The following is an 18,657-nucleotide window of genomic DNA, read 5'->3' as shown; positions in this document are numbered from 1 at the left end:
CAGCTAAAATTGTCAAAGGTTGATGTTTTGTTACTTTCCAAGTATGTCTTTTCTTCCTGTTACATTTTTAAGACTCTCTCTAGGTTCAAGTGACTGGTGCTGGGTGTTGTGGCAGACCTTTAACCCAGTTCTCAGGGCGGCAGAAGCAGGGCCAGCCTGGGCTACAGTGAGATCCTAACTTACAAAAGAGAGCAGGTGTAAATAACAGAGCTGGAAAGAGAAAAGATGGCCCAGGAAACAAAAAAAAAAAAAAAAACAAAAAAAAAAACCAAAAACAAAGAAAGCTCCCCTAGTGCCTCTATTTTAAACTCATAGCCCCCTCCCCCAAACCTGTCCCACTGCCTATGGAAAGGTTCAAAGTAGCTCAGCCCAAAGTGGCTCTACTGATACAAGTGCCGATCAGTAATCAATAGCTCAGGATATGAAGTCCTCAACTCTTCACAGAGCACATGTAACAGAGTTCTCCGTGGTAAAATTCTCACCATCAGTCGGGGTCCCACACTCTGGGACGACACAGTTGAGGCAGTTTGTAAGATGATTTATTATACCGTGCTTTATTTCCTTCTAATTTAAAAATCTACTGACTTGTCCTCTGTCGGCGAGGTACCTCAGATTTCTGAAACAACTAGTTGCAGGGGGTGAGAGCACGCTGAACCACTAGTTAGGCATCTGAGACCTGACACTAAGCAGTCATACAAGGCTTACGGATGTCCCACCCAACACCAGCATTTCTTAGAGCAGAAGCTTCTCCCTCCTCAAGAACTCAGAGATACCAACGGTGTGCTCAGAAGAACATGCCTCTGCTTTCTGCTGCTCTTTCCGGCGCCATCAGTGCCAGAACCTTGGGAAGAATAAAGCCTCGTGCCTTATTCTGAGTGATCTATACCAGCGATCGACACAGTTTTCTGGCTCAGCACCGTGGCTCTGTTCACTGTGATTCTGTTTCTCTGGTGGTGGAAGAGGCCAGCCTCACTATGATGTTGCCGAGATAAGTGGACTGAGCACAGCAGCCCAGGGCTGGCTGTCAACAGGGGTACACACTGTGAGAGCAAACACCCAACTTACTGCACTTAATGGCGTCCGTTTGTGGCTCATGAAAAGTAGGTCGAGGCCCTCCACGTTTTTCCTCCTGCCTCGCCTCCTCTTCAGGGGGGGCTCTCCATCCACCAGGGAACCATTGAGCATATGCCTCGTAGGTGTGCGCGAAAGGCCCGCTTGGAGCAGCTCCATTTGAGTCTTAAAGGCATCAGACACTGGCGTGGAGACATTAGGCAAGATGAACTTGGAAGTAAGAGATGAAAAATTTGAGGTAGAACTTGCTGCCTCTCTCGAGGCCTTGGATAAGTCCACAACGTTTTCTCGTCCGTTTTCTGAGACCGCCTGAGACTCTCGAAGCTGGGCAACCATGTCCATAAGGTTTCGCCTCTTGGCGGCTCTTTCAGCCTCGATTTCAACTTTCCTCCTTCGCCGCCGCCGTTGGCGAGGGACAGACAGGTTGAGGGCGTCATCCTGTTGAAAAATTCCCAACAGAACAGAGTTGCAATGGGCCAGACCTTTGTCTGCAGTAGGGGCTGGCACTGGACAAAACAGGCCCGTGCTGTAGCGGTAACTTCAGCGGTGCTGATACTGTCTTATGTTAAAGTCTGACTAGTTGGCTGGGTACAGCAATGTGTGCCTGTGATTCCAGCTACATAACAGGCTGGAGGCAGGATGCTTGTTTGAGCTTAGGAGTTTGGGGCCAGTATGGGTAACACATTTAGGCAGACAGACAAAACCAAGTCAGACTAGCGAGCACCAGCTCCCAAATTAGTTAAAATCCACAGAAATCTCCTTTCACCCCTGCTAAAGGGAACTGCTATGGCTTACCTTGGACAACCGAGGAGACGTGGTGATGTCCTCGCTGGCGCTGAGGCTGGCCTGGCTGACCATGGAGAGCTCAGCAAAGCTCCTCTTCTGCAGGGGACTGTCCACGGTGGAGGGTGGGTAACCAGGGACGAGGCCCTGGAAATCAAACATCTGGCGACGATTTACTGGCCATTTGCCTTTCAGTACAGCCTCACAGATGCTGTCTAATCGGTTTATCATTACTCTGTCCTGAAGGGGGGAAGAGTCACAGGAAATTTGTAACAAAGACCTATTTTAAATTACTGGTTAAGTATATCCACCAAGACGCTGAGGACCACGGAATATTGAAAGGTCAATCATTTGGACTGAGGTAACCTGGCATTTAGTAAACAGACTAAATCCATCGAGATGGTATGGTTCTGATGAAATGTTCTAGCTGCTCTAATAAAAAGGACTATTTTCAACTATGTTCAATGCGTGAAGTGGGGAGCAGACCAAGTAAACACCACCTTCAAAACAACCCCAGATTGTAAAAGGAACTCATTCAGGCCTCAAGAACGCAGTGGGCTCAATGGAACCTCTGCACCTCAAATTTCCGTGGTCTGGCCCTTCAGAGCCACAGGCCAGAGTGTAGTATGTCCCAGGAAGGGGGCCGTCATTAGCGTCACTATTAATAAAGTTCAGCATTATGAAGTGGGCAGCAACCTAGGAACACCTAATGAATGTCAGCCTGGGTTCCCACCTATTATCGCTCCAAATTTCACTGAAGCATGCACATTAAAATGTTCTAATTACAGCTCCTTCGACCAAGCTTCCCTAGATTAATAGTGCCTGTGACTGTAAACCTTTCACTGAACTGGGAAACTCCCCCTCTAGACTGAAGGTGGGAAATGAGTGTGACCAGGAACCAGGAGGACACAGGGAAAAGAAAAAAAAATCTCGTTGGCAGTATACCCTCCAGATAGAAATGTCACCTTCTTTTTAAGCCACATTAGCACCATTAAGAGAGGTCTGGGATGAATCACCTCAAGTGCACCATGTGGTACTTAGAATGACTACCTCCTGCCTTGAGAAACTCAGGCCCTAACGGCACAGAGAACATTTTAAAGAATTATGCTTCCTAACCGGAGAGCAATTGTCCTCTGCCTTGAGTTATGGGTAACTACATCTGAGATTACCCCCGGGTGAATGAGCAAAGGGGTTCAACCACCACCCTTCTCTGGTCTTAAGGACACAGTGGGTTTTTTTTTTTTTTTTTTTAATTATTCTGAATCTAAAAGCGTTACTTAATCATTACAAAGTTAACGTGGTTTCAAAGTTCTGTGCTTTTCATTTTTGTCAAATCTATTGGAATAACCAGAGCCTCTACTAGACCATATGACAGATAGACTGAAGAGCGCCAAGAAGTGTGTGTGTGTGTGTGTGGTGGGGGTTGTGTGTGTGTGTGGGAGGGTTGTGTGTATGTGTGTGGGGAGGGATTGAGGGCTGAGGATCAATGGTTTTGTTCATTCTATCACACAATCTGTTTTATCTTATCACAAAAGTATCCTAAATGTTTCTTCATTTGGGTTCTAGCCATCGTTACTTTAAGATAAAGGAAAACCCCACACTCTTCATATGTTCTGACAAGGTTTTCTTCAAGTGATCTGAAGAGTCAAGCTACCAGAGGTTTTCCTTCCTGCTCTTTTGTTAGATCCACAAGACAATCCCAGTAACAAAACCCTGCCAACCTTGGGCCAAAAGGAGAAGGCAAATGTCCGTTCGTGAAGGAGCTGAGCCACCGAAGGATCTCCGTCCTCCATGTAGAACCCATCTCGGGTTTCGTCCCTAGCAGTGCTCATGGAAGCATTACTTTCTTCATCGAAAGTCTTCCCTCTGGAGACAGCTCCTGCTGGGAAATGAGTTATGTGCAGCACTCACAGACAGAACACACGGAAGCCCAAGTCTAGAAAGGCCAGCAGTGAAAACAGGAATGCCTCCCAGCTGTTATACAGAATGCCTAGCGTATATCTAGAAAGACATGGGGTGTTTCTCAAGCCTGTCCTGTCTAAAGCTCACAATGCCCACAAATGCAGATGGTGCTTCTCCTGTCTTGATGAAGCAGCCATGGAAATATTTTCTTTGTGGCCACAGAGAGAGTGTCCTATGTAGCCCAAGACTTCCTCAGACTCACTATATAGTTGAGGCTGGGCTTGAACCTACGTTTAGGTGCCGAAATGAGGAGCGCTTGCCACTACTGTAAGTTAATATTTAGGTGCTGAAGGCTAACCATGCTTCTGATCCAAAAGCTTTTGTTCTGGTTAAGAGACTAGCTAACTAAGAAGCATCACTGCAGCAGTAAAGTTCAACACGGTACCTAATTTCTATTTTGTGTTGGTTATAGCAGTCTGTAACATGGAAAACCTGCTATCACCAACCAGCCAGCCAGCCAGCCAGTCAACCAACCAACCACCTACCCAACCAACCAACCAACCAACCAATCATTTATTCTGAAATAATATTTGCTCAGTGAGCAACTCTCTTCCTTCAGAGTCACGTGTCTAACTTTAACATTACAAGGGATTCTTAGCACACCCGACTATGAAGTTGATCTGTCCTTAAACCACAAGTGACTGATGTGTTCACAGCTGCTCAGAGTTTACTCTCTTTGGAATATGTTTGCAGGTATAAAGTCTAAGGGCAAACACATGCACACATAATTAAAACTATTCTTTCACAGAACAAAAATGGGCATTAATTACACTTGGGGGGGGGGTCAAGAAAAAGGCAGGGTCTCATTGTATAGTTCTGGAGTTCAGTATGTAGACCAGCCAACCTATGCTAGAATTCAAAGTGCACCTGATCACGCCTCGTTCTTACAAAACTAAGTGCTAGAGACACGGTGCATGGCGGTGCATGCCTTTAGTCATGGAGGCAGAGCAGGTGGATCTCTGTGAGTTGTAGGCCAGCCAGAGCTATGAAGTGAGATTGTGGACCTCTTAAACAGTAAAAGTTATGGAAACTGGAACCACTCAAAGGCTCTGCTCCGCCGTGTGGTGTCAGGACAGTGACAGGAGCCAGGCATTACCTTCTGGCTGTGACGACTCCTCCGACTTGTCGTCGTCCTCCAGCTTTTCTTCCTCGTCCTCTTCTGAGCCTTTCTCTGAGACAGACTTGGACCCAGGGTCTCCACTGCTCTCCACCCCTTTGAGCTCGCTCTTCACAGAGCTGGCCTCGGCCTCACATTCCTGCTTGCTGTCCCTGGCCCCACCGGCTTCTTCTTCCTCCTCTTTCCCATCCGACCTCTCTTTGGCCGGTGAGTGTTCACACTCCTCTGCCTTGCCTTCGGCCTGCTCCATTACCTTTTCTTCGTGAGCATGAGCGGAGGAGATGACTGGAGGAGTCTGGCCAAAACCCATGGCCAGAGTATTCAAAGAAGGGACGGTACTGGCCCCACGGTTCTGAGCAAAGCTTTTGTGTGCATCTAAGAAGGACAGCTCGGGGTCATTGAGGATGTGGTAGTCTGTCCGGCTGACCCCGTGCTTAGCAGCACCCACCAGCAGGTCTCTGTCATGCCGCCCACATTCCCACCACTCAGGCAGGTCTAGGCTGGGCTGGCAGAGCTTCAGCCTGTTGCTCAGTTGTGGGTGATGAAGGACCTGCTCTCGGATCTTTCGAAGTAGTTCAATGCGGTACAGCGTCCTGGATGCTCGTTCCTCCGTGATGGGCTCGATGAGGGAGGCGAGGTCAGGTGGCTCTGTAACACGAAGCACAGCAGTTACCTGGGCCTGCCCTAACCTGCACGCATGGCCCTGACTGCCTAGCGCTGTATGGCTAGTCATTCACTGGTGTACCTACCGTCCTCGGGCTTGGCAGGCATTCGACACACCCGCCTACACATGGCCACAAAGCAGCTGAAATACTTCTCCAGACTCTCGTCAGACTTTTTGTCTAGTCTGGCAAAGGCTCGGAATTGGTTCCAGTCAAACTGCTGTTTCACGGGGTCAAAAATAACCCCAAAGGTGGATACCACGCGGTAAAAGTCAGCCTCCTCTCTTCTCGTCCACCTGTGGGAAGGAGACCTGGCTCACATCGTGCTCAGAGGAGCATGAGAGACGCTCTTTTCCCTGCCCCCAGAGAATGTCCTTGGGACTTATTTAGGGTTGAGGGATGGACACCTTCTAGGCACCAGGCCTTTCTTCACTGCTTCTTGGGGACTAACCCAGCAGAGAAGAGAAGGCATGGGGGATGGGGGACGGAGTGGGAACTCTGCAAAAAAAAAAAAAAAGGTGGAGAACTCACTTTTGCCTTTTCTCAGATATAATAGCTTCCCTTTCTGCCTCCAGTGCCCTCACTTCCTCCCGAGGCCTCCGTCTGCGCCGGTCCGTCTTCATTAGGGCCTCTTGTCTCATTTGTTGCCTTTTATAGCTGCGCTGATAGGCAGTAATGAGCCGGCGCAGACGCGTGGTCAGGGTTGACGTGTTCGGCCAGTAAAGCTGACCTAACTCAGCATTGCTCTCGCTGTGTTTGCCTGAGGAAGTGGGGGGGGGGGGGGGGGGAAGAGTCTGAAACATCTCTCGCAACACAGACAACTTTCCAACAACAACAAAAAAGATGACTCATTAGCTTTCAGAACAGGGTCAGATCTGAAAATATAAACAAGTGGTAACAGAATAAAGAATTTATAAATTATTTACTTTTAACTCTTTCAAGGGAGTGGAGAAAGGTTTATCGGTCTTACACAAAGAAAACCAGCCTTTCTTATAAATGTGCTAACAATGATAATCTTGACCATAGCAAGCACATAGTTATTGTCTAATTATTGTATACTGGATAGAGGATTAATAGTCCACAGAAATATTTCCCATTTAAGTAAATGCTCTCCTCCCAATCAAAATGTTTTAAGGACTTTAAATTTTCCCACTAAATAATGACGATAAATGAGCAGACCGATTATCTTAATCAAAAGTTCTATCCAAGAAATTAATGTAATAAAAACCCTGAGTAAGGATCACCAAGGGAATTACGTGGAAGAGCACCCCGTGAGCTGCTGTCACCAGGCTGTGGCGTGGGATCCAGCTGCTGGCACCCGGGCTGCACACCCTGTCTCCCTGCTCCCCCAGCTGCCCAGGGTCCTCACCTGTGCTGGGCACCTCCATGGAGTCTTCCTTATCCTCTGGGGGAGAATTCGCAAATTCCTGGAAAGCAATGTGAGAAATGGCTACTTTTAATTGGGGTTGGATTTTTACTTTCTCCTTTAGAGGAAGGCCATTATCTATAAAGTTTAACAAGTTTTACACGGGCAAACAATGTGTTACTGGCATTGTAAAAGCCAACACACTCAAGGTCTTACATCTATTTCATCTTTGAATGGCGCTCTGGTTGGTTTATATTCTGGATCTTCATCTTCTCTATCAAATTCTCCACTGTGTAAAATTAAATAAATAATAAAAAAAAAAGTTTTAAATTGCATCAATTTGTAGGGAGGTGAGAGGGGAAGGGGAACAATCACCCCAATACTAAGTCTGATCAGACCCCAAAGAACAACTCTACCGGTCTTTAAAATGCACAGTTACAAGAGGGAGTCACCAAGGGAGACAATTTCATGTGTGTGTGTGCAAACATTGTTTAAAGTAGTTATTACACTATACAGTCAGGATCAAATTCAAACCAGATATAATGGAGTGCTCAGTTCAGCATACATAAGAACCAACCCCTGCCAATACATGTAATACTAACATAAAGTTTATTAAAATTTTAGAATGTCCTCCTTACCCGTCACCACCATCTGCTAGCATGTCTGTCCCTCTCTGCTCGGCAGCGATGGCCTTGGCGTCGGGCATACCGACGCGTTCCAGGAAGCACAGTGCAGGGTCAGCTCTCATGGAATTGTACTTCTCGTAGCCTGGGCCATACCCACCAGCACGCAGAGGGCACGCGAAGAAACAAAGGAAGACCCCGTCACTGTCAAAACTCACAGCCCAGACAGTTTGCTTCCCAGACATCACGTGTGCCGAACTAAACAGACCTGACTTTGGTGCACAGCTCTAGGGCAGCTTTTGTGGGCCCTCTTATACATCAGAGGTGCCACTGAATGACCAACAAACACAGACAGGATAAAACTAACTGCAGGACGCCAGGGAGGATTTCTGACCCTCTTCTTCCCCAACATCTAATTCTGCTTGACATTTAAAAGGCTTCTTAACGTTTCTTTACGACCTCTGCAGAGGTTCTCCAGGTCTACCCCGCCACCCCCACCCTAGTAGGTTTGTTCCTACAGGAACTCACATGGCTGGCTGAAATAAAAAAAAAAATCCCTGTGCATGGGAAGGCCAGCGAACCTGTCTTATTAGGTTTCTGATGATGCATGTCAGTAAGATGACACTGTTCCCTCTATGGTTTTCAAACTGCAATTTGCTTTTTGACTGCCCAAGTTGACTAGATGGGAAATGGCAGATCCCAACAGTGCACTGCGGGAAAATGGTTCTGAGGCCGAGCTCACAGAGCACGGCTGGGGTACATAGGAAGAACAGCACAATTCAATTAGGATGTGTACTACAACACACTGCTCCTAACTGCTGTGGAGCCGCAAGCCAAACTGTAATCATGAAAGGTTTTATAAGCCATCATTCTCCCCTTTAGTCAGGCTGGACTGCTGAGAGTACCTCGGCGACCTCCAGAGAGTTGGGATTATAATCAGGCGCTGCTCACTGTATATATCATGGCACTTCTGCATCCCCAGCCTTTCAAAGTTAACAAGGCTGCATCCCACTCGGGGGAGCGGGGAGTCCTCAGCACTGACATTTGTGAAATATTGCTTGGAACAAAGCCCAGGAGGCACTTGTACAGATTAATAGCAGGGGTTAAGCCCACCGTCCACTCTGACACGCGCTGGCAGAGTGAGGGCGGCCGCTCTGGAAGCAAAGTTTCGGGCACTCCATGGTACAACTTGGCTATCACAAAAACAAATATGGTTTGACTTCTGTTTATAGCCAAGAAAGAAATGTTTTCTTCTCAAACACTCCACAAACATTCAAAAACAGCATCTGATGTTTACAGCTCATATTAGATTTTTTTAGTACAGAAAAATGGTAGGCGCCAAGAGTTCTTTGGAACGGTCCCTCATTAATATTATGACTTTGGGAAAGAGTATGCGGAGTTCTAAATAAAGACGAAGCCACACAGTCAAGATGTGTTCAAACAGAAACACTCCTTACCATGTTTAAACACCCCAATTAAGAGGGATTTATCTGCTTCTCTATCCCACCAATCTGCAGGAACTTCAGCATGGAACGGCTCAGGGATCCACACGTCTGCTTCACTGGAAAGACAGCATTTAAGCAATCTTTAAAGATGAGCACTTATAACGAATCCTAGCCCTATGCAGTAAACACACACTTGTGTGTCCTCTTTTGTTTTCACGGTAAGAATCTTACATGGTAGAGAGCAACCAGCAACACCGGGCGGCGGTCAGTAGCCAGAAGCGAACCTTGTTGCAAGGTATCCCGGCTCAGGTCAGAAAAACAAGCACATGCAAATGGCCCTGTCCATCTTCTCAACCCATCCCCAAGCCCAGAGGACAAACTCTTGCTTGCATTAAAGACAAAACTGGGGGGGGGGGTGAGCCCCTCACGGTCTGTGAGGGCTCAAAACACGAGCCTCGGAGTTTCCCCAACCACCTGGGCTGGCCCGTGGAGGGCCGGAACAAATGTGCGCTTGAGCCAACCTTGAGTCAGCGCCCTCAAGGATCTTCTCGGCCTGGTCTCCTATCACTTCTTGTCTTAGGTAGTACAGCATGCGGACACGCAGCAGGACCCTGGAGAGGAAGGCAGAGGGGGGAAAAGTTCTTAACTTCAGTGCTGTTTGCCAACAGTGGCTTTTGGCAGCTGCTGCTGTTCATCCATCATCCTGCCAAGGCTGATTAGCCATGCTGTATGGTAGGCTTGAAGCGTGACAGATGGTGCCACATAATCACCTCTGTGTGGTGCTTTCTGCTGGCTTCCAACAGGCCTGCCTGGCAACCGCTCACGCTGCACAGAGAGGGAGCGAGCTCAGCCCAGCCCAGGCGTACTTCACTTAGACCTACCTACTGCAGCTTGTGAAGTTTAGACACGTACCCTACCACTGCCTCTGAAGTATTGAAGCAAGTTTGTAAACAACCGAGCAGATGGCTTTCAGTAACTGTTCTGCTTCATTATCTCATAAAATTTCCTCAGCTGCTGCCTTAATACCATTTTTGGAAGCACATCAGAAGTTGTAGGAATAAACGAGATATAAAATCTGGTTTTACTACCTTACAATAAACCCTCAATATGGAATGTCAGGTTTTGCAGATTATACAACTTTGCTTCCGAGAAAGAAAGATGGTGAGGGGAGTAAGCAGGGGGTGGGTCCTTCCCCTACTTAGGGAACGGTAAACATTTCTATTACTTCTGCTTATAGTATCAGGGGCCTTAGTTGTGGCTTCAAAATAATAAACACTACAAGATTAAAATGTATCTGACTCATGGATACTCATTTTTAATGAAGTAGCATTAAAAACAGGTAACATGGTCAGGGCACCACATTTTCCATCTGTGCTGTATTTCCTCAACGGCTAAAATGTGACTCCCCACCCCTGCAACTACACCTCACGTGGAATACCACACAGGCCGTCTCTCTACCAGACAGCCCGGATGTGCATCTGGGATTGATTGACACCTGAAGATGACCCTCTTGGTGACAGCTGGTTTCTTCCACTGTCATTTCCCTAACTGAATAAGCCTGCCCTGTAACTGTGTAACACCCCTGTGCCAATGTTTCTCACTTATACACACTTGGTCTTCATAATAACCCTGTGATGACTTGGGGCAAGCTCTCCTTTCCACACTACAGATGTAAACATTGTTAGTTACCAGTTAAACACCCAAGGTCACAGGAACACCTTGACCACAAGCACACAGATCTAGGGTCTCCCAAGATGTGGTGACTTGCCGCTAAGACATCAAAAATGACAAGCAGGGGTAGTCCTACTAAAACAAACTAGTCCTGACCGGGCCTCAGTAGACGCGCTGTCTACCCCGAGAGTCCACTCACGGCCACATGGGTTTGATGGGCTGCAAGACTGCAAATATTAAAACGTATGCCAAGATAAGCAGTTGTGTTGGGGAACACCTTTTCATTTTCCAATTTTCTTTTTCTTGTTAACACTTGAGCTCAAGTACCGACTTTGCTGCACTGAACCAAAGAAGGAAACAGCGTGCTTATTACTGTTAAGTTAGTACTGCTTTCCTCAGGCTAGAGAGTCTACAGGCCAGTGTTCTTACACCGGATACTCAGAAACAGAAGTTCCAAAGGAAATCTCCTCTACCTGTGGCCGGACTCTTTACTTGACTCGAAGGCAGGGAGCCTAATGGTTTCTTTTCCTTTTGGTAGGAAACACAGACTTCCATTTCGGGACAGGTTTAGTAGTGTGAGCTTTCTATGAATTGATGTGAACATCTCCTTTTCTTCTAGAGGGAAAGCCAGGGAGAGAAAGGATGTCCAGGACACAGCTCCTGTTCTCAAGGACCCTACTCCGTGATGGATGGACAAGGAGGCTAACAAGCCCCCAGGGCTAGTCCACAGTCTCTCCCACATTCTGCTAGAAACTGAAACCCAAAGCTCAGGACTGCACATGCTACTCGACAGCACCTCCGACCTGGCTTCTTTCATCTGTCTGGTTTCACAGTCTTCACATTTGCGAGGAGCAGTGGTCAGTTATTTTTCTAGGATGCCCTTCCTTCAGTTGGGTCTCACTTTTCTACCTTAACGCCAACATCTTCTCTGGTTTTGACAAGACTGAATCTCAAGGCACGTTCTACAGGCAAAGGACAATGGGACACTTGTTCTACTCCAGAGAAAAGCTAGAAGGTATCGACGGTGTTTTTCCGAGGCAGAAAGCAATACATGAAGAGCCCCAATTTCACCATGCGTACTAAGTGCAGAGGGCTCCCTGGGGAGATTGCTAGCGACAGGAGACTAGGAACTAAAAATGACCACAGCTACGCTGGCATCTGGGAAAAGAAGCACGGTTCTCACATTAAACCATTTAATTTCCTCTGTTTGAATCTAGAAGTCAGAAGGCAACTAACCCAAAACAGGGTAAACCACAAAGACAGGGACATTTTCTGAGAGCTATGATGACCAGGTGACAATTTTAGTAAGAAACACCATTCTAGGGCACTAACGAGTTCCAAGGACATCAAATGCTTGGAGAGATCACAGTGACCCTGCTCCGAAATGGAAGAGCCCCGAGGCAGAGAGTCAGACTTCTGTGGGCAAGGGGCTGCACAGGTGAAAGAAAGTGTGTCACCAAGTCCCCCTGTGTTCTTAGCAGAGAAACCTTAGGTAAGCAACTCCGGCTGGAGACCTGCATCTTTGTGGATAAGCGGGAGATGAAACAAGACAGCTGTCAAGAAAAGATGTGAGCGCCTTCTGTCTTAGCTACTCAGGTGGCTGAGGCAGGAGGAGCTCTGTGACTTTGAACCAGCTGGGTCTACATAGCAACAGAGAGATAACTAAAGCAAAAAGCACTATGTAAATTCCCCAATGCACCCCCCCAATGGAAGCAGTCAGTAAAAGGTGGGGGTCATACAAAAGGAACCATGATTGTCTGTCTACCACAGATCAGCCCCACACTAGTCATTTACGATCCCTCACAGCAAGGCCTCTAACAAGTAAACGTGGGAGCAGTCCAGATGTCCACCAATGGGTGATGAGAAGGGATTAACCAAGGGAGGCGTACACAGAGCGGAACAGCACTCATCGGAAGAGGATCCTGACACTGCCTAAAACAAGGAAGAGCCGGGGGCACCGGACCAAATGAAACCATCAGAGTAGGGGATCAATACTGCGGGGTCGCCACCGGGAAGCAGCTAGTCTAGGATGGACAAGTGAACAGGACAGATGCTGAGGGTAGAGAAGGGAGGAGCAATCGCTTAAGAGGTACAGAGTGTGCACTGGGTGAGATGGCTGGGTGTCCGTCTTAGGTGGCAGTGACAAGCACAGGGCACTACTACCTCCCCTAACAGATGGGCTCAGGTGGTTCACATGCTCTTGTTAGCCTCAGGTACTCAGCGCGCTTGCCCGCCTCCGCCGGGTACCTACTTGTTACAGTGGTGCTTCAGATGCTTCTTGTAGCTGTCCTCCTGGAACAGGGCATCAGGGTTGCAGCTCGCCAGCCAGTCAGCATCCTGCACCACGGGCTGCGTGCTCTGGGCCTTCACCTTCTTCCCCTTCCGGCCCCTTGGCACAGGGGCCGACAGACCTAGAAGTACCAGGGTCACAGTCATGGATGTCTCTGCAGTGCACATTACAATGTCCAGCAGAAAAGTCTGCACCGCTGCCCTTTACCAAAATGGTGGTGTTTCCGGTATCGTGACCCGGAAGCACAGAGAACACAAGGCCGACCTACCGGAATGATTGAGCAGGGCTCGGGTCTGGCCATCGGCCGTGGGTGTGATCAGGTCCCAGATAAAGCTCTTGATGTTTTCGTCCCCTCTGTAGTGATTGAGACAGTACACCAGGATGGCTCTGCAGATGGTTTCTACATCTTGCTCAGTGAGCTGGCGTTTGTAGCGGCCATGGGACAGGATGTCTGTCCAGCGGCCCCAGCTGGAAAGCAAAACAGTGGCATGCAGATGGAACCTCTGGCTGTATAGATGTGACATCACCTTGACAGCCAGGGCCTGGGAACGGGGAATCCTGGACCCACAATGGCATTGGTTACCTCTAGAAATAGGAAAGGAATACAGCGCAACACCTCTTGCAGAGGGAACAACAGAGCCACCAAGACACCCATGTTGCTAATAGCTCTCCTGGGCTGGTGGCTGGCTATCTAAGGCTGTAATTTTTAGGAAATGTGAGCAAGCAGAGGAACGGGAATTTATCATGCTGACCTCCCTTCAGCTATGATTTATATGTACCTTCTGAAATGAAAGATGGCTTTAAGTCGGTGGGACGACTAGAAATCAAAGCTACAGGCTGAGGGGTCCTGCTGTATCGGCCCACCCCAGATGCCTCAGTGACTAGTGAAGAGCTAAAAGCCCTGTGGCTCCTTGTCAACAGGGAGTGGTTACTCCCAGCTCAGAAAGATGCTGGACCAAGTCTCAGGGCCTCCCAGAAAAAGGGAGGGATGAAGGACTAGGCACAGGATGCACACAGCACGTGTGCCATTATCACACAGACAACGGTTGTACTGCTCTGTCTCAGGAACACCTACTACACAGGCACAGGGTGCAGAGGCCGCTGGAGCTGTGCCTTCGCCAGGACAACAGACAGACAGAGCTTGCAGTGCAGAGCCTGTCTGCTGCCTTAGAGAAAACCCTCTTCCATGCCCTGCCTCTCACTAAACCACTGTTCTTTCTAGCTCTTCTGACCTCTCGGACCCACGCCTTGGGCTTGCTCCTCCCCCTCCCTCTCACATCTGTGCATTTTTGATGTTCATCAGCCACAGATTCTGTCACTTCCCCTTGTCCCCAAAGGGTGAGGGCAGTCCCTAAATTATGTCTTAAGGGAACACGCTGAGCCTCTGTGTTCTCTTAGCTGAGGACTGCCTGCCATTTCATCTTCATGGCGTACTGACATTTCTGCCTGTCTTAGGATAGGCCTGCCTTGCTCACAGTGGTAGTTCTGGTATCTGAGAGTCTCTTAGCCCATGCCCAGCACATGGTGGCTGTTCAATCCGAAACAGGAAAAGTGGGAAGAGGACTGAAAGACAGGCATCTTTCTTAGACTAGGAGCATCCTTCTTAGACTAGGAGTTATCAGTATGTTCCAGTCCTAAGGTTTCCAACAAAGTTTGAGCTATGATCATCGGGCTGAAACAAGGAAGGAGGTGTGGGGAGTGAAGGGCTGTGGCTAGGTGAGTCTCTGTCCTGTGTGAAGGCCTGAGAGCTACTCAGTATGCGGACTAGTGCCAACACAGTTGGTGAGAAACGGGATAGGCCTTGGCTGGCACTTGCGCATTGTATTCTAACATCTACGCAGCACTGTGTCTGTGGCATGCCACATGCACTGGGGATACACCGAAAGAGCTCCTGTCCTTCAGAAATGCCAACCAGGACTCCATCAGGAGCCGGATGAGACATGCAGGCCAGAGTACAAAGGGGACAGCGGTGAGGAGTGCTTCAAGGGAGACGGGCGGGCGTAAAGCTGGTCAACTGCATGAGAGGGACAAGTGTGAGCCATAGAATCCCACAGGGCTTAGGCACTTGCTCTACACCAGAACTGATCCATCTGAAGAAATGCCCCAGGCCACAGGCAGGGCAGCATGGAATGGGTGAAAGACACTGCAGTGGCCATTTGTTTTTTAACGGAGTCTGCCTACAGTCCCACGATCTGTGAGCAAAGTCTTATCTACTGATTCAGGCATTCACTGAGGACCCTGCCATTCAAAGCACTGTGTGGTACCATGCGTGAAGCTGATGTGGGAGACACGCTTTGGCAAAAGGAACCCCACGGACTCATGATGTTCAGACGGCCTCTTAGGCTTCAGACGAGTTGGAGAACAGGTAACGTGAATGAGGCCTCTGCCTTTGCTAAATCTTTGTAGCAGAAAACTATTAAACGGTAACTATGATCATAAAGCTTATGTGACAGTACAGTGCCAAAGGATTTTGCAATTTTACATCATTCTTAGTTTTTAATAATAATCTACAAGTAAATTGCAACTGCCATAATTCCCATGGTGCTAGTGAGCGCCTATACATTCTAGTGGCCTCTCTCTCCACACCTAGGAGGATTAGAACGTGGGTCATATTGACTATATGAGTCAAAACGTGCAGAAAGTTAACTCGGAGGCATCTGTCCGGCCACACTAAGAGGAGCCGCGAAGATCCACAGAAATATGGTTTTCCTGTGGCGACTGAGAATTCTAGCTGTTGGCAACATGATGAGACTTCTTACCCATAAACCAGCAGGTTCTTCTCCACCCTGAAGCACTCGCTCCGGGCATAGCCCTGAGACTTATCCTGGGGGCGCCGCGGCTTTATGCAGGGCTTTTCTTCAGAGTCGCTTTCCAGGTCGGAGAACTCCATCAGCTCGTCTTCCTTCACGGCGCTGTACAGCCGGGTCTGCTTCCTCACTCTCGGAGTGTCGATAACCAGGTTGTTCTAACAAGAGAGCAAAGGCAGTGAGAGCCATTCCAATCTGTGCGGCAGGTCGGGCAGAAGTCTGGAGGGGGCTTCGAACTCACCCTCCCGTTTAAGGCATCGATGTCCAATTCAGCCTTCTTAGCCCACTTCTGCCAGAAATTTGGGTCATCCAAAGAAATGTCTGTCCTATTTCCAGACGCAACAAAACTGGCCTAAGAGGAGGGAAATGCGTAAGTGAGTTACTTTGAGCTTTGGTTCTCAGAGTCAAGACCCCTGGTAGCCACTGTTCACCTAATCACATATATGCACAGTCAGCCTCTTGTGCAAGACAGTATAGCAGATGTGAGAGAGATGAAAAGTGTCCCTTGCACACTTTGCACACCTGCCGCAGGAATAGAAAAGTGTAAGCAATTGAGAAAGGCCTTGAACTTGGTTCCAAGCAAGGTTCTGCTGGGAGCAGATTTTCTCTAGAAGAAAACGCTTGGACCTATTTTAGAACACTTGTAAAAGAAGACATGGCAGAAATGTTCATAGCGAAGCCCTGTGCAAAGACTCAGGAGAGCGCGAGGATGAAGGGGCTCAAGGAAAAGCAGCCACCAGCAAGCCGCTGAGGGTGAAGGCCAGCACATGTGTCGTTAGCAGTCCAAGCCCTATCCCGAGGGAAGCATGAACTGTTTGAAACCAGGGGAAAATTTAACACGGACGTGGCTGCGCCTAGAGCTGTGTGGGGCAGAAGTTATAGCAACAGCCCCCTGTGGAGGTCAGCGCACACCACTCCAGCAGGCCTCACCAGAAATAATGACCGGAAATGAAGGAAAGAAGGAAGACTTCCTAAAAAGACGTTCTTCAGAAGGTGACGTTGACAGAGATACACATTGGCAGACATGAACACCGAAAGTGAAGAAGCCGGGGAAAACTCCCAGAACCGACTCTGGCATGTGCCTGTTACTCAATGGAGAACGTGTGCGTGTGTGCGTTGCACATGCTGAGAGTGCATGTGAGGACTGAGGAAAGACGGAAAAGATGTGGAGGGCAGAGGCCAGAGGAGAACCTCTACAAGCTGAGGCAATGGAGTAGCTCCAGTCCTTCCTCACACCGCAGTCAGCCTGAAACAGACCACACAAGGGCTAGAATGGTATTGGTGAGGACTGGGGGCGGGGCGGGGGGGCAGCCTTAACACACAGGTGTGGGATGGCATCTAGAAAACAAACTGGGCTTCCACAGTTTTTAGTTGCCAGGGAAACAGACATTAGAAGAAAACAAACAATGAATGCGGTCCAGGATGTAGTGAGAGAGGAATCTGTATTCACCGCCGGTGGGGACGCAAATTCGTGGAGCCAATATGGACGTCACTCTGGAGGTTCCTCAAACCACTAAAAATAGCACAGCCAAGATTACGCCACCGGATTGCATTCCTGAAGGAAGGTCTCTAAGTCAACACACCGCAGAGACACTTGCACACCCAAGTTTCACAATAGGCAGGAAATGGAACCAGCCTAGATGTCCAACCACAGAGGAATGATAAAGAAAAATGTTCTAGCTACACACTTTATTTATTGCACTGCATTTTTATTTAGTTGTAAAGAAATAACAAAGTCATGGCCTTTGCGAGAAAGTGGATGGAGCTGGGAACCCCTGTGCCACGCAATATAAGGCAGAATCAGAGATACGAACACTATATTAGCCTCATGTATGAACTTGGATACTGTGTGTGTGTGTGTGTGTGTGTGTGTGTGTGTGTGCGTGTGTGCGGAGGTTCTGTCATGAAACTACAGCAGATGAAGCGGCTTCTGCAGAGTGGAGGACCACCATAGGGGGCTCAAAATGCATGGGGGTAAGGGATGCGGTGTACAATAGTATGTGTGAGAAAGAAGATGCCAGGGCGGAACCCAGCGTTTCTTTCCTAACTTACATTTTTTTACATTTGTTTGCTAACTTACATTTGTTTAAAAGAAAAAAGAAACAAAGGAACCCGGCCTGTCAGTTCCTTAAAGGACAAGCATGCTCAGGTGAGGCCTTGGCTTTGGTCCTCATTGGAGAGCGAGAAATCTAACATTACCCCTGGCTCTGCCGTATGCTCAAGAGAAATGAAAAGACCTGCCCAAGCAAAACTACCATGAAGACGTTCACTTAAAAACCCCAAGTAGAAATAACCCAAATTTCCTCATCAATTAGCAAATGACCGGAATGTCTACCATCGCCTGGTCATTGCGTGATGTCCATGTGTACTACAAGAATGAACATGACATTACATAATTTTATGAATGCATACGCAGAAGACCACGCATGGTATAAACTCCACAGACTGGTGTCTGCAGGGCAGACAAAGCTATAGAGACAGTGCATGAGGTTAGCAGGGCTGGCAAAGCGCGAAGCATAGGGACAAATGGGCACAGGATCTTTCCGAGGTCACAGGAACATTCTAAACTTAGGACTACGCTAACGGTCCCACCAGCTTATAATACGTCAGAGTGTCTGACTTCACGCTGTATGGCAGGTCAACCGAAGTTTAGCAAAACCGGAGAGTAGAGCTAGCCTCGGTGTGGACAACTGGAGTACTAGCAGGTGGGTTTTAGGTGACAGTCAGGGCTCAGTGTCCTTGCCCTTGGGTTTGGTGGAAGAGAACACGGTGTAGGCTGTGGGAAGGAGACAGTGGCAAGAGCAGGTAGAATGTCATCCATGGGCTCCTTTTAGCTGTGAGCAGAGCTGCAGAGCCGTAA

At 48.3% G+C, this 18,657-nt stretch overlaps 1 protein-coding gene across 1 annotated transcript in view; it reads right to left on the bottom strand.

Annotated features, from left to right (window-relative positions):
• CHD7 (chromodomain helicase DNA binding protein 7) overlaps window positions 1–18,657 on the bottom strand; it is a 167,637-nt gene that overhangs the window by 6,480 nt on the left and 142,500 nt on the right. Inside the window, exons 20-34 of the mRNA XM_080938708.1 lie at window positions 16,039–16,149; window positions 15,750–15,955; window positions 13,259–13,458; window positions 12,952–13,111; window positions 9,551–9,640; window positions 9,042–9,145; window positions 7,600–7,729; window positions 7,178–7,250; window positions 6,965–7,022; window positions 6,127–6,355; window positions 5,683–5,891; window positions 4,913–5,581; window positions 3,576–3,733; window positions 1,867–2,094; window positions 1,066–1,509 (exon numbers count right to left, since the gene is read on the bottom strand). Of these exons, the coding sequence (XP_080794834.1) occupies window positions 1,066–1,509; window positions 1,867–2,094; window positions 3,576–3,733; window positions 4,913–5,581; window positions 5,683–5,891; window positions 6,127–6,355; window positions 6,965–7,022; window positions 7,178–7,250; window positions 7,600–7,729; window positions 9,042–9,145; window positions 9,551–9,640; window positions 12,952–13,111; window positions 13,259–13,458; window positions 15,750–15,955; window positions 16,039–16,149 (3,069 nt within the window). The remainder of the gene's footprint in view (window positions 1–1,065; window positions 1,510–1,866; window positions 2,095–3,575; window positions 3,734–4,912; window positions 5,582–5,682; window positions 5,892–6,126; window positions 6,356–6,964; window positions 7,023–7,177; window positions 7,251–7,599; window positions 7,730–9,041; window positions 9,146–9,550; window positions 9,641–12,951; window positions 13,112–13,258; window positions 13,459–15,749; window positions 15,956–16,038; window positions 16,150–18,657) is intronic.

The sequence above is a fragment of the Micromys minutus genome, assembly GCF_963924665.1.
Source record: "Micromys minutus genome assembly, chromosome: 26".
In the NCBI taxonomy this organism is placed as follows: Eukaryota; Metazoa; Chordata; class Mammalia; order Rodentia; family Muridae; genus Micromys; species Micromys minutus.
The sequence above is the reverse complement of the archived record's forward strand: the minus strand, read 5'-3'. Positions and strand labels throughout refer to the sequence as shown.